Source organism: Equus quagga, chromosome 16, assembly GCF_021613505.1.
Source record: "Equus quagga isolate Etosha38 chromosome 16, UCLA_HA_Equagga_1.0, whole genome shotgun sequence".
In the NCBI taxonomy this organism is placed as follows: domain Eukaryota; kingdom Metazoa; phylum Chordata; class Mammalia; order Perissodactyla; family Equidae; genus Equus; species Equus quagga.
The window spans coordinates 41,023,559-41,038,961 of NC_060282.1; the positions used below are offsets into that span (position 1 = coordinate 41,023,559).

General features: G+C 41.9%; 1 protein-coding gene across 1 annotated transcript in view; it reads right to left on the reverse strand.

Annotated features, from left to right (window-relative positions):
* PTDSS1 (phosphatidylserine synthase 1) overlaps positions 1 to 15,403 on the reverse strand; it is a 66,113-nt gene that overhangs the window by 12,633 nt on the left and 38,077 nt on the right. The window contains exons 6-9 of the mRNA XM_046641876.1: positions 14,192 to 14,343; positions 11,082 to 11,223; positions 9,055 to 9,167; positions 6,422 to 6,487 (exon numbers count right to left, since the gene is read on the reverse strand). Coding sequence (XP_046497832.1) covers positions 6,422 to 6,487; positions 9,055 to 9,167; positions 11,082 to 11,223; positions 14,192 to 14,343 — 473 coding nt within the window. The remainder of the gene's footprint in view (positions 1 to 6,421; positions 6,488 to 9,054; positions 9,168 to 11,081; positions 11,224 to 14,191; positions 14,344 to 15,403) is intronic.

Genomic DNA, 15,403 nt, shown 5'->3' on the forward strand with positions numbered 1-15,403 from the left:
GTATTCTAAATCTTCATTTATGAATATAATAATCAGACCTTTACTAAGGTTCAGAGCTTGAAAGTAAGAGTGGATGAGGTGAAGGTGACATGGCTGGTCATGTGACCCCAAAGACTGCCTAAGAAAACCAATTTTAGACAACTCCACTTCAGGTGTTCCTTGCTTGAGACGGAATCTGGACAATCAGGGATTGGTGTAATTGCACAGGTATTCTCTAAAAAGGGGAGAAGGGGTTCAGAAGGCCCTGGGTCCTCCTACCCACTGGCAGACACAAAGGTCACTGCCATCATCAAATGTATGGATGGCTCTAAACAACTGAACGCATGGAATCAGAACCACTTCAGCAAAGTAGAAAATCTCCTTAATGGATCTTAGAGAGTTTGGAGCTGTCTTTCCCCCTAGCCCCAACCAAACAAGGTGTAGGGGTGGTCGGCTTGAATCTTTAAAGACCACCCCCACCCCAAGACACAGTATGGTAGGTGCGAGAAAGCATCATTTTAGTTGAGATACGCAGGACGCTTTTAAGTGTAGGGCTGAGTGTCACTGTCATCCTGAAGTCTAGACTGTGGGCCGATGCTAGACGGCAGCTAACTTTGGTCATTTCCAGGCTGCACAGTGAGGGGAAGGGTGCCTGGATGTGCACAGAAAAAAGATATTTAACCTTTGTCTGGGACTTCTTGAGGAACTACAACGGAAAGTGTTAAGCCCAGGAAACAAGTATGCCGACTTTCCCTTATGCCAGACAGAACACTTGGTGTTTATTACAAGACATTTCTGTATATTCAACTCAGTTGAGTCACCTTTCAAAAGCATGGTGACCAGCAGACGAGAACTGTCTTTTTCAAACTTTTGTGATCTGAGACCCTTGGCAAGAAGCACACACACACATACACACACACACACACACAACTCAAACAAAAGTTTCACAAAACAATTTGTGCCTTTACTTTGACATTTTTCTATCCTGTTTCATTTTAAGAAAATGCTGGTCAGATCCACTCAATTGACTTCATAATTGCCTGAAGTTTGTTCTGAAGACAAGAGCTTTCCAGTCAGCAACTTTAGGGTATGATTCTTTCCCACGTGCTGATGAACTTAGCTAAGCCGTTGTCCATGCATGTGGCCTTCTCAAAAAAAGGGGATCTTTGAGTAAAGATTAGGGGAAGGGGGAAGTTCGGGAAAGGGGGAGAGTTGAGTCACAGAGTAACATGAGTCTGGAGGGCCACCCTAGGGCTTGGCTTTTAGTCTGAGGGAGATGGAAGCCCCTGGAGGGTTTGGAGCAAAGGGTTTCACATTTAACATGATCATCTGGTGGCTGAAGGCTGAACCAAGAATGATGTATGGAGGCAAGAGCAGAAGCAGGGAGGTTTCTAATGCAGGGAGAGGACCAGGGGAGTAGCTGTGGAGATGTGAGAAGTGGTGGGAACTGGGAGACAGTAAATCCAACAATCATGTGGACCCTTTACCACCAGCCATTGCCTCCACCATGATCCCCGGCCCCCTAAGCTGAGGGAGTCCTAATAATAACATCCTTCTGCAAGGTTAACATTACTTTTCAACAAGACTCAAATGGCTGCCAGTTTAGTACTGAGGACAAGGCTTGGGCACAGTGGGAGCCCATTTTATTAAGCCTGTCAGCTGAGACGGCACAACCTCCTCACCACCGGGCGGGCCTCCCTCTGCAACAGCTCCCTGAACTCAGGGCAAATTTAAATCTCTCTGATCTTCACCAGGCTGGGTTAGGTGGCCAAAGTGTGGTTTGACGAAATTCAGCTGGGGCTCCTACTCCCTTTGATGCCTGTGGCCATCCTCATCTTGAAGTAGCAAAGTTAGAAGGCAAATAAACATTTCAGCTCCCTGAAGTGATTCTGCCTGGGACGAGGCCTGCTCTTTCCAGACGGGGGTAGAAATAAAGATGATGTTAATGTAGAGGCCAGGGTAAGGAGTTCCTCAGTGAATGGAACAAGAATGTAAGCAGGGTTGTTATAGAAACGTGGGGATGTAAGCTTTGGGCTCAGTGTGTGTAAGCTGGGGGTACAAGCCCACCCTGAGAAGCAGAGGAAGTTTTCAGTTTGCCAACAACACCTGCTCGTGGATTCCAAGGATGCCACAGGCTGCCTGCATCCCACAGATACTGCCCCATAGCTGCAAAAGAATGCACTACTGCATAAGAATGCACTACTACAAAAGAACGCGCCACTGAACACTACTGCACTACTGCACATGAGCACACTACTGCACAAGAATGCACTACTACATAAGAATGCACTACTACACAAGAATGTGCCACTGAACACAAATACACTACTGCACAAGAATGCACCACTGAGCACCACTGAACACGAATGCACTACTGCACAAGAATGCACTACTGAACACAAACGTGCTACTGCACAAGAATGCTCGGGGGTGGTGAGCCACTCTTCAGCCAGTCAAGAGCTGATCCTCCAACAGTGGAAACCAGACCTGTATAATGTGACACAACTATTAGACAGTCACATGGGTAGCCAGGAAGTGTTCTGGAGGTTCAGGAGTGAGGTTTCAGTTCTGATTAGCGTGAGCAAAGGCACCTTTTTGGAGGAAGTGATAGCTGAGCTGGGCCTTACCAGATAGAAAAAAACATCAACTATGCTCCATGGAACTCTCTGACTTCCCAAGAACCCCAGGGACAGGGTGGGGAGGTGAGAAGAGGGACAAAGGGGTCCTGGGTGGCACACTCAGAACAGTTCTGCTCACTTGTTTTGCTGTATATTAGGGTTTGGGGTAAGATGTCACTTGAGGAAAGGGATTCAGCTGCTAAAAAAAGTTTCCTAACTCCTGCCAGAGGTTTTGAGCAAGGGAGCAAGGAGTGGCAGAGAGTAAAGGATGAACAATGCTGAGGAGGACAGGATGAAGGGTAGGATTCTGGAAAAGGGAAACAGGCTTGTGAAGCTACCCTAGTAATGTGAGCACTGAGGGCCTGAAACAGAAACGTGTGAGGACCAGGAGGGAAGGTGAGGATGGACGAGAGAGGCTGTGGTCAGAGGTCAATAGGAAGATGGTGGTGACCTGGTAGTGCTGGGAATGGTCAAAGAGTCAGATGAGACCTTCCAAAGCTGTCAGTTACCCTCAGCACACTCCCTCCTTCTGGAAGGACCTTTGCTTCACAGCTGTGTCCATCCTTAAAAAAAAAAAAGCCTGGAAGAACAATGCTACAATGATAAGAAGTTGTGGAGGGGAGAGGGGAATAGAACAGGAAGCCAGCACAAGAAATTGAGGAGAAACAGAAAAGTAGGAGGAAGACCAGGACAGCTGTTGTAGAAGGAAGAGAACAGTTTGAACACAGCAGATACCATGGAAAAGATAGGAGAGATACGGATGGAGTAAAGACCTACTGATTTGGAACTGACCTTGGAGAGAACAATTTAGCAGAGCAGTAGAGGTGGGAGCTTATTGTAATGGGAGCACTAGCAGGGTTGGGATAACCTGCATCAAGGAAACTAGTGGAACGAGGGGTGGTGCTGACAAGCCAGGCGGGATCCAGTCCTGGGCACAGTCGACTCTTACCCAACCCCTGAAGGATCAATCCAAGAACTTTCGGGAAGAGGGAAAGTAACTGCTCATTCCCTTTACAGTCAAAGCTTAAATGCCCTCCTTCCACAGCCAGGTGATCAAATATCTTTTCTTTATAAACCAGGCTAATTCTCTCTTGTTGAGGCACAGAGCTCAATTATCATGAGGGTGGAGTGGGGAGAAAGACGAAGATAAAGACGATACAAAACACACTCCTGGGGAATTCTTCCCCTTGATCTGTCCCTAATGCTCCCACAGAGCTGAAGTAACGTAATGTGACTTTCTAAATAGAGAAGCGAACTTTTTTTACACTACTGCTTTCTCCCCGGTGGGGTTCCCATTCCCTAGCTAGATGGAGTCCTCTCTCTCTCTGCTGGGCGCAGTACGTTTAAGTTTAAAAGGCCTAAAAGCTCAGATCTGTGGTACAACTGTGGCCGAGACCATTGTCAGTCCGTGTTCAGTTACATCAGCGAGTAATTAATACAAACGTTTTGAGGGTACAACATTTACAGAAGAGAACAGTGCCCTCTTCAGGAGAAAGAGATGTGGAATAGTGGGAAAGAAGGCTCAGGTGGTCCTGTTTGACCTTTCCCCTCCATCGTCCCACTTTGCCAAAGGCTAAAGTCAAATGTCACTATATGGGGCACCTACTCTGTTCCCTCACATCTCCACACTTGGCTAAAGCCAGAAATCATTCCGAAATTAGTGAAAAAAAAGCTATAAAGCAGCTACCAGTTGGTAGTGGAAAATCAGACATTTAAGCGTTTGCTGTTTTGATAGGAGATGGAAAACAAGCCAAAATGAGGGCAAGAAGGAGGCAGTGGGAGAGATGAGGCAGAAGAAGGGAGGTGGCGGCCTTGGAGGGGCCAACACTGAGAGGGAAGAGACGAGAGGCTCCGGCCTCCTGCTTCCCCTCCACCGCCGACAGGAGGTGGCTCTGGCCAGCACTCATGCACCCAGGCAGTCCGCATGTGTGACTTCTGAAGAGGGGTCTATTACTTTTCAGCATGGCCCACTAGTTCTTAAGAGTCATTAATCTTGACAGGACCATCCCAGGAGTTCTCAATTTTCAATAAAGTCTCTCCTCTGCATTTTTACTTTACCACTTTTCAATAAGGTGTCACTTTCTGTAGCAGTGTTTTCTACCACTCTCTGGCCTCGTTTATCTTGGCCATTTCTCCCACCATGGAGATTACAGTTTTTGGCTGCCTGATTAGAAAGAAACTTTGCTGTACCACTTCCTCTTTCCAGTCCGCATCTCCTTTTCCTCAGAGGTAAATAGATACAGTTCTGTGGAAAACACATCCACCCACAGTAGAATAGGACCTTGCCAAGGACTTTTGAATGTGAAGAGAAAAATGCACATTTTGAATGTGGAGAGAAAATGTAAGCGGCAGAGGAGAGCTCAGGTGCAGCAAGATCAATCGCCTCCTGCCTGGACAGCCTTATCCCCCCCTTCCTATGACTCAGCAATTCAGCCTTCACCCAGCCGTTGCTCAGTGTATTAGAAATCTGCTAGATGTGCACATTCTCTTTGCTGCCAGATGATTAAATAATGGAAATCTAACCCATCTTATCACCCCTTAAACTGAAATCACTTTGGGTAGGAAAATCAACTTATGTCACAGAAGGTATGAGAAATACTGATAACAGCCCTTTGTATTCTAAGGGGGGAAGCTGCCTAAATCTAACCTGAGTAACTCCTCAGAATGTGGAATGAGAGCTGGACACACACACCACACAGAGAAAAATGTTTGGAAGCAATGACATTGTAATGTTAATAGCAATTATCTCTGAATGGTTGACTTCTTTGGATGATCTTTAGTTTCTTCTTTTCTGAATTGTTTATTGATATGCATGTATTCCTTTTTTTTTTTTGAGGAAGATTAGCCCTGAGCTAACATTTGTGCCAATCTTCCTCCACTTTATATGTGGGTTGCTGCCACAGCATGGCTGACAAGTGGTGTAGGTCTGTGCCTGGGATCCAAACCCACAAACGCGGGCTATTGAAGCAGAGGGTGCCAAACTTAACCACTATGTCACAGGGCTGGTCCCTGTATTCCTTTTTAATTGGAAAAAAGTTATTCTGTTAAAAAATCCGTTGGAAGCAGTAATTTCTTCCCTACAATGGGTTTTTGTCAAATTTTCTTTATGCTGACCCACTCAGTTTAGAACCTAATTTTAGAACCTAACTTGAATCTAAGCTATCTCAGAGACTGAACTTTATGGACAGATTGGCTGGACATCTCTGGAACTTCAGTTGCTAAATAGGATGGTAAATTGTTGATGTTTAAGCAGAAGAACCACTTACCTGAGATACTGAAGATGATCTCACATTTAACACTGGGGATTAAACTAGATAACCTATGGTCTCTTTCAAATCATTTACATAACAGTAAATTCAGATACAGCATGTTATCTGTAACAAGGTAATAAATTGTGACCATGTGTTTATTATTCCAAAGAGAACAATAAAATTATACCTTGGTATACAACAAGCAGCCGTTTTGATGTGAAAGTCACATGAAGCATGGGCAAGCCTTTCACAAGATGTCCCAAATTTGTCATTGAATTCAGAGGGAATTCGAACAATCCATTTTCTATCTAATTTATTCCATAACAGAGGGTGTCTGAGTTCTATGCAGGAAATATCTTTTGATTTATAATTTTTTAAAAAAGTAGTTTGTATACCCTCTTTCCACAGTTTGCCACTTACTATTCTAAACAAATCAGAAAAGAAAATGTTAAAAATGAAAGACATATAAAAAAAACAGCAGGCCTTCAAAGAAAAATTACTGAAAGGCATTTAGAAGAGAATCAAGAAATAATCAAAGAAATTTAGAGGCTTCCACAATGATTGATTACTCACCCAAACACCCAGCATTGTGTTCCCACACGTTTGCACTGTGTGTCAGTGAGGTAAGCATAGTATTGTCTGAAAGAACAAAAGTGGAATTCATTGAGAGCTTCTGGAAGACCAACAAGTCAATACAGAATTAAATCACTGTTACCGAGTGAATATAAAAAGTGTCCCGCCTTGTTCCACATATTCGAGCTGACCTGTCTAGCTCTCCTCAAGGGAACAGGAAGCCAGTGCCTGTTGAAACATTCGTAACAGAGGTTAAGAGTTCGGGCTGCACTGGAGGGAGGGGAGCACGGTTTAAAGAAGGAGATTATTGGCAAAAGTGGTTTTGATTCAGGGCCAGACTCCCAAAGCCTTGAGCCAAAGCAACCCCAGGTGGATGCTTCAGTTGCTCTGCATGGAAGTGATTTCTGAGGGTCACCTATACTGTCATTAACTGTCTCCTCTGGCACTCTCCAGGACAAAGGTTGCTGATTGTAACCAGGCAAGAAATAGACACATTTTTGGCTCTGAGAAATTGGAATGGGTCCCCGGCTGCACCTCACTGTCACTGAATGCCAGTGGCTTTGAATGCTACTGACAAGATCAGAAAAAAGAGGCAATGACATGGAGTTGAAAGGCTGAGAGCAGTATCATCCAATAGAAATACGAGCCACAAATGCAATTTTAAACTTTCCAGTAGCACGTTAAAAAAGTAAAAAGGAACAGATGATATTCATTTTAATAATATGTTATTCAACCCAGTATATCGAAAACATTATAAAGAAGTATTTTATGTTGTCTTTGTACTAAGTCTTTTAAATCTGCTATGTATTTTACATGTACAGCACATGTCAATGTAGGCTAGCCACATTTTCAGGGCTCAATGGCCACATGTGGTGAGTGGCTGCCAGAAGACAGTGTACGCTCAGACTCTCATAACTACCACTGAAACTCAACACATTCATTCAGAAGTAGCACGTGAACCAGGAGCTCATCATCTTTTTGGGGGGTTCACAGACTCCTCTGAGGATATGATGAAAGCTATGATAAAGGCATGTAAAAAGGCACACCTGGGGCCGGCCTCATGGCCAAGTGGTTAAGTTTGTGCGCTCTGCTTTGGCAGCCCAGGGTCTCACTGGTTTGAATCCTGGGTGTGGACATGGCACTGCTTGTCAAGCCATGCTGAGGCGGCATCCCACATGCCACAGCTAGAAGGACCCACAACTAAAAAATACACAACTGTGTACCGGGGGGCTTTGGGAGAAAAAGGAAAAAAATAAAATCTTAAAAAAAAAAAAGAATCATGTAGAAATCCATAGGGTTTGGCAAGAATTTTAAGGAGCTCTCAAAAAGTCAAAACACTGGATTGTGAGTCTCCAGTTTCTGTTTTGAAATGTTTAACAATATTGAAGTTTCATGATAAATCAGATGTGACTTACTATTGTTTTATAAGAAATTTCTTTCCTCACTTACTGACTTTGTTGATTACTCCTAATTTTATGGAGAAACTGCTGCTAATCTTTCTTGAAAATAATTGTGAGCCTCAAATTAAATCAAATTATATATAGGAGAGGGAGGCTCCAATCCACCAAGGAGAAACAGCATTTATGAGATAACCATTTCAATAGATACTGGTCTATAAAGTGGCAAAGGGCTATCCACTTACCAACTGATACTTTCCTGTTTGGTTTCTAATAAAAACAAGAGACGGAATTTTGGGCCTTAACTCCACAGGATTCAGCTATATCTTATTTGGTTTGTTCAGTTCAGGATCTGGGGAGATATATTTTTTCTTTTCTTTTTTTAATAATGAATGAGGACAAAGAAAAAAAAGGTGCTGGCTGGAATGGGAGGTCTGTTTGACCAAGGAGAACACCCATTCTTAGCAAGTGAGGCCCGCTGCTTGTGTGGTTCACAAGCACATTAAAAATGATGAATTAAGTTATCCTATAGCTTCTGAAAAACTAACCCTTTTACTTGCTTAGTTTACATTTGTATCAACTGTGCAGAGACTTTTGGTGTTGCACTGATCAAGGCCAGTTCTCAGCATTAGCTACTAACCCAAACGCCATTTCTCAACAGGAACAAGGAGACAAATGAAAATGCTTTGCTGTGAGGTTCACTAGACTGTGAGAGACAGTCTCTGAGTAATGCCCCACCTCTAGGGCCTCCGTGAGTCCAGGGGAATAATGGCATGAATGTCCAAGCTTACCTCAGCTGTCTTGGAAGACTACAGGAAGGACTTTTTAAAAGGAAATTAACTTACTTGGCTTTAAAAGAGCTAATAAAATCTCATTCTAAAAATAACATCATTTATGACTTCAGATCTACCACAAAAACTTTTGTATTTTTTGATAATCTCATTTTAAAAAAACTCAGTATCACTGCTACTCATTTTTTTTTAATGGGATATTATAGGGAAAAAAAAAAGAACAGCCCTGAAGACTGTAAAGGTGTTTGAAAATAATGGTATGGTGCTATTTACATGTCACTGAGGTCTGAGAGCAAAACATTTTCTTCATATTCTGGATATATAATTCTTTAGAATGATATTTTCATAGAAAACCTACTACTTTATGTCACTTCCCTTATGCTAAACAGGAAACTACAAAGCAGGTTAACATGCTCAAATAACAGTCAGACTTGTACAGAATTACCTCACTGTGGGAGCCGTGATGCCGCCAATAAAGAGAATTCGACACCAGCTTAATGGATGACTGGCTTGGAACACAAAGATATGCTTCAAGAAGAAGGTATTCAACTCAGTCAGCTGAAAAGGAAGGAGGCATTAATCAACCTGATGCTTCATGCTTAGTCACAATCAGACACTCCTTAAATGGACATGCTACAGCTAAAATAATTGGTGTGTTCAAAGCATTTGCAGAAAATATATGGGGTCTTCCAAGGGCTGTTATTTAAACTAGGCAACAGCTGGTACAATATGGGCACCAACCAATTGGGAGTTTAGGGGGAGGTGCTGGGGTGGTGGGAGGGGTACACGGGGGCATCAGCTATTTGTCATGTTTGCATGATTGACACTTGGGTCATGCATGTGATCTGCTCAGACAGTGGGGAGAAATAAGTTTTGAGAAGAGCAGAAATCATGAAAACAAATATGTGCCATGGAATAACTATGCACCCTTACAGAAATTAGGCCAAGTCTAAAAGAAGTCTGACTGTAGGAAAGTAAGCTCTACAGTAACCAAAAGAAGCTTGAGATATGTCACTGAGAGATGACTGTGGACTCATCTAGCACATGCCCAGGACCAAGCAGATCCCTAACCAAAGGCAGCTCTTAAAAGTGTGAGCGAAGTGTTAGTTAAGTTCCACCTATGGGCAGAGGTACTTTTCCCCGAGGTTAGCATCATCATATGACAAGTCCTTCGAGGCACTGAAGAGACCATGGCTGGGATGTGCTTGATGCCCAGAGCCTGGCTCTGGCATTTCCCCTCCAGGCTGAGCAAGGGGCAGAGACTAGAAGAGGTCCCTGTGCTTTGAGAACACATCAATATGGACTGGCGGGTTCATTTCAATGACATAAAATGTGTTATTTCCCCAAACTGCTGACTTTAAGGATACAAAATAAAAAATGGCCCACTAATTAACACCACATTTGGAAAGCTGATCACAGCACAATGCTCACACCCATGGGAAAGGTGCGCTCTGTGGAATGCTGCCATTCTAGGAGCACACTGCTCTCTCTCCTAGACACATCCAAATTCCTCCTCAGTTCCTATAATGGAAGAAAATCTGTACCTTCCCTGACATTGCCCTGATAAAGTAAAAATCCCAATCCATTTACACCCACATTTTTATACTTACTGACTTCCCCAAACCATGGTAACTAACTATTCACATACATTCCTATATCCATGAACTCTATTTACTGAGACGGGCATTATCATTCTCCATATGAGGACAAGGAGTATCTGTCTTAAAAGTGATACACGCTGATATTTTCCTTCAGTTGGGTGTATTTTGTGCCTATGTGTTTAAAATATAATTTCCGATGATTTTGAAAGACCTTTCAGGCAAAATCCAGTCTCCCAAAATTGTGAAACAATTAACCTGGGGACAGGAGGGTTAATAAAAAAGGCTGTCTCTAGAAAACAGACGTTTGGTAATCCTTTTCCAAAACCCCTGGCTGTCTGAATTTCCTCAATCATGTAATGGTCTGCTCAGAGTGAGGGCGTCTCTCCAGTGCCAACATCACTTGGAGACCCAGGTCCCCCAAGGGCACCGGGGCCCACAGGCAGCAGAGGGCCTCTTTACTTAGCTCTCTATAAATTACCCGAATTGGTCACAGCTAAGACGCAATTTTAAAACTCAAATATTGAATTTGCACTGTAAGAAGAAGCCTTGTACTTGTTCGTTTGGTCCTGAAAATGACCATTCCAAAAAGCAATCCAATGCTTAACTCACTGGGTGATGGATGCTACCACGAGCTTCTTTCAGGGAATTTTAATCTGATTCTAATTTGTAATTCAAAGATCCATATTTTAAAATGTCTTCATGATGAAGCAAGACCTTAGGCATAATAACATCCCTTTGTTTAATTATTCTATATGTCAGCTGCAGAATATATGTTCTAAAGCATCTAGCTGGTAAGCAATGTCAACTAGCATTAACTCTACATTCCTGGATGGTTTTTGTTTTTCCTAGTTCTGGGCATCTGAAAAAATACCTGCCAGATGATCATGAAAAGGTATATTCCAGCCACTCTCTGAAATGAAGATTTGGGGTCAAACCATCGCACGTAGGTCCAGCTAGCAGGGGTGAACTGGAGCACGGCTCTTTTGATTTTCCCGGTGGTGGTGTGGATGTCCCTGGAAGAAGAGAACAGCTCCAGGGAAAATCCAAAGAGACAAGGAAGTGGAAGGAAAAAACCCAAAAAACAAGAAAAAACCTGTGCATTGACTATTTTACAACCAATGCTCAAAACAAAAAGATCCCTTTCTATTTGAACTGTCCCTCCAACAACGGTCTCTCTGTTCACAGGTAAAGTGTGGAGAGCAGCACACTGGACAGGGAATTTCAGCAATGACAGGCACAGTGCAGAGGTCAGGTCACTGCAGAACTGGTGACAAAAGAAGCTGGGAGGATTCAACATTCAAGACAACCACCTGGATGCAGGCCAGGATGCAGGAGAACGCAAGCAGGATATGATTCCCACCCTCCACTCATCTCCCACAGCGGGGCACGTTAGTAAAACAGAGAACATGCTCCATATTCTTGAGGTCACCCGCATCATTTCTTCACCCTATTTCTTCCTCAGATAAGTGAACAGCATGGGATGACCAACAGTGATTTTTAACCTTTCTTGGTTTGAATCCTAGAAATCACTCAATTAAAGATTTCATACTCCCATGGTAGAAACAAACAGTCCCACGTACTACAAATGAGAATATTCAGGCTCAGCGAGAGCAAGCGGCTGATGCAGGCTCACCTCGTAAGCCTCTGAGCTGGGTGTATATTCTAGTCCTGTCATGCTGGTACAGAAGAGCCGAAATCCAAGGTGAATGCGATTTATTAACTGGTAAAGATTCCTTAATTCAGCAAAGATTTACATCAAGGACCTTTATACTAAGTGCTGAAGGCACAAGAAGGAACAAGTCAGGCCTTTTATTCTTGTTGGGGAGGGGCGGGGAGAGTGGAAGGAAATCAGGTTTTTTCCTTCGTTCACTCACCTATCCGTCAACAAGTGTGTACCGAGAAAATCTCACAGCAAGAAGATTCAAGGAACGAGGGCAAAAAAAATAGAGACTATCCAAAAATAAACAAGAATGATGAAAGACCTGTATTAAAAAAAGTCACAAACTTCCCAAAAGGAGGTAGAGGAAGATGGGAATAAAAAGAGTGATACAGCATGATCAAGAAATGGAATAGTTAATATGGTAAAGAAGTTAATTCAACTTAATCTATATTCATTTATACATTTAATGTAACTTCAGAAAACATCAATGGGATTTTTGTTTATTAGTAGGACTTGTGTTTTGGTAACTTGACAAACTGATTCTCAAGTTGAATTCAAAGCATAAATGTATAAAAATAGGGAAACATTATGACAGTGTTTAAGGAGTCAGCCTGATGTAAATTCAGACTCAACTGCTTGTTAGCTGTTGTCTTTAGGCAAGTTACGAAACTAAGTCTTGGTGTCGTCATCCCTAAAATGAAGAGAATAACAGTGTCCACCCCTAGGACTGATGTCAGGCTCAAATGAGATGCTGCATATAAAGCCTGCTTAGAACAATCCTAGCACAGCTACAGTCTTTGTTACATGGTACACTACCTGAAATATATTAAAAAGTATCTTTTCAAGTCAGTGGCCAAAAGATCACAAAAACAGGAATGGGAAGATTGGTTAATCAATTGCAAAAACATTGTGAAATCTCCTCCTTGCACCATAGACTAAATAAATTTGAGATAGATTAAATAAGTTACTTATAATAAAAAGACTAAAACATTAAAGAACTAGAAGAAAATACAGGTTAACATTTACCTAAACAAAAAGATTAAAAGCTTTAGAAGTTTAAATGAAAAAACTACCACAAACAAAAGTCAAAGAGGGATGACAAAATGGAAAATAAAGTCACATTTACGACAAAGCTTTAATATTCTTAATCTATAAAAAGCACTAATAAGGAAATAAGGAAAATAAGGAAATAAGGAAAAATCCAATAGAAATAGACTAGAAACTCAATATCACACAATTTCCTGTGTGATAAAATTGAAAAGGTAAAAGTAAAATTCAAAGAAACAGTGAAATGGACACATATATACATTAGAGTATATAGGTGAGTATATAAATTGGTGTACTCTATTTTTAAGAATTTATTTACAGAAAAAAATCAGAGATACACACAAAGATATATGCTCAAGAATGTTCATTCTAGCTTTCTCCATAAAATCAAAAACTTTGAAACAGCTTAACGACCATAAAAGGGAACTGGTTAAATATTTTATGATTTATCCATATGTTGGGATATGAAAAAGCTCTCTAAAATCATGTTTTAGAAGAATATTTAATGATGTGGGAAATGCTCATATTTTGTTAAATAAATAAATGAAGTTTTAAAAACAACTACCACTTTTATTATCGCTACTGCTGTTCCTTGCCCCCTTATCAACAGCATGCTTGCTGTGACAACCAAATTGAGGAGCAAGTTCAGTGAAGTAGGATAAAGAATGATGGAGGTGTGCACGGTCCTCCATGGAGGCACAGTGCAACTTAAACTAGAGAGTCAGAGACAACTACCTGAAGAGGTGACAAGTGAGCCGCGTCAGGAAAGAAAAGGAGCCATCAGCCTGGTCCATGGGGACACAGGTGAAATTCAGGGAGACGATTCTGTGAGCAGGCTCAGAACCTTGGGTACCCTGGAGGGCATGGAAAAAGGTACCTCACCTGAGAAGCCTGTGGATGTTTACTTTGTCCTAAGGACCATGAGAAGCCATCACAGGGGAATGACAAGATGAATCTGCTGGTCTCAAAAGGATCAGTCATGCACTGGTGTGAGAAGGCTTAGAGGGGTTAACCTGGGGACAGAGGACTAACTAATCCAGAGAAAGGAGTCTGGATGCAGGCTGAGGCACAAGGATACCAAGGAGAAGGGGAAAGACTTGAGAAAACAGTAAATGATTTAGCACTTTTTGGATGAATGCCTGATATTATGAATTTCAATTACTAACATCTAATTTATTCCTTATCATCAAAGACTGTACTAAAGTCATATGCTACTAAAGCAGTTAAATATACATTGTGAAAAACTGTGCCTGACGACCAGAAAGACGACTCACTTGAAGCTTGCCCAGTGGTAAGTCCGCATCTCTAAAAATCGGCAAACGACCATGCCCAACCAGATGCCGCCACCATTGCACAAGAGGATGTCCAGAATGACTTGATCCCACCAGCACTCGGCAAAATTGGGCAGAAGATGCATGAAGAAAAGCTGAGAAACACAAGAGACGATGGTTGTAAAAAAAATTGGGGTACATGCAGAAAGATAAATTTCCTTTTAATAATACATTCTTTTAGGGAAAGTTGTTAACATTTCAGGTTGTCCTAACGTATTAAAAATACAAAACAAAACAAGGTCTGCAATCTGGTTCTCATTTTTTATATTGTGGATAGTTTCCAGATACTGCTATTCCAAACAGCTCTTCATTTTTGGATGTAGGGCTTTAAAGAAATGATGGCCCCTTTTGAAAAATACTACCAATGAATTACCTTGGCTACTGATAACATGACCAGGATCCAGGAGGGGAAAAGGAGAAAAGTTTTCATACCTGCCAACACAGCACTGGCATAATCCTCAAAATTAGCTGCTCGAGAATTCAAGCTGTGCATTTTAGAAATATTTCATAGATATTTAGGTAAAATAGTAAGTAAAGTGCAAAATAGCTTAACAGGAAATCTCACACTAACTGAGTCACAATAATGATAATCTTATTAACTGCCTTCGATGTGCAAGGCAGTGAATGAAGTCAAGGTTCTGGATCTCAAGAGCAGGAGTCAGATGTTTATCCAGAACCACAAAATAAGGTAAGCTGTGGCAAGTGAAACAATGGACATAAATGGAGTACGGTGGTGACAAAAGAGATTCATTCTGACAGATGGCAATTAGAGCAGGCTTCTGGAAGGAAGACATATTGGAGTGGGGTCATAAAGGACAGGAATGACTGGTTTCAAGAGATGGAGAGGAAGATGAGGACATTCCAGAGAGGACAACAGGCCAAGGGTGGAACAGAATTCTCTTATGGAAATTGTTTTGTCCAAAACAAAGGGCGTATCAGCTGTGTCCAGAGCAGCATGCCCTGCTGTGTGAAGGCTACTTTGAAAAGGTCTGAAGTTAATAGGGACAATGTCTGGAAGTTCTCTGGAAAGAGGCAACCCCATAATTAAAAACCTCTGAAGTAATATAATAAATACTACAAAATAAAACCATTCATGAAAGCATTTTGTAGACCATAAAACAATACAAACATGAGGAATTTGTCTTCTTAATGTGC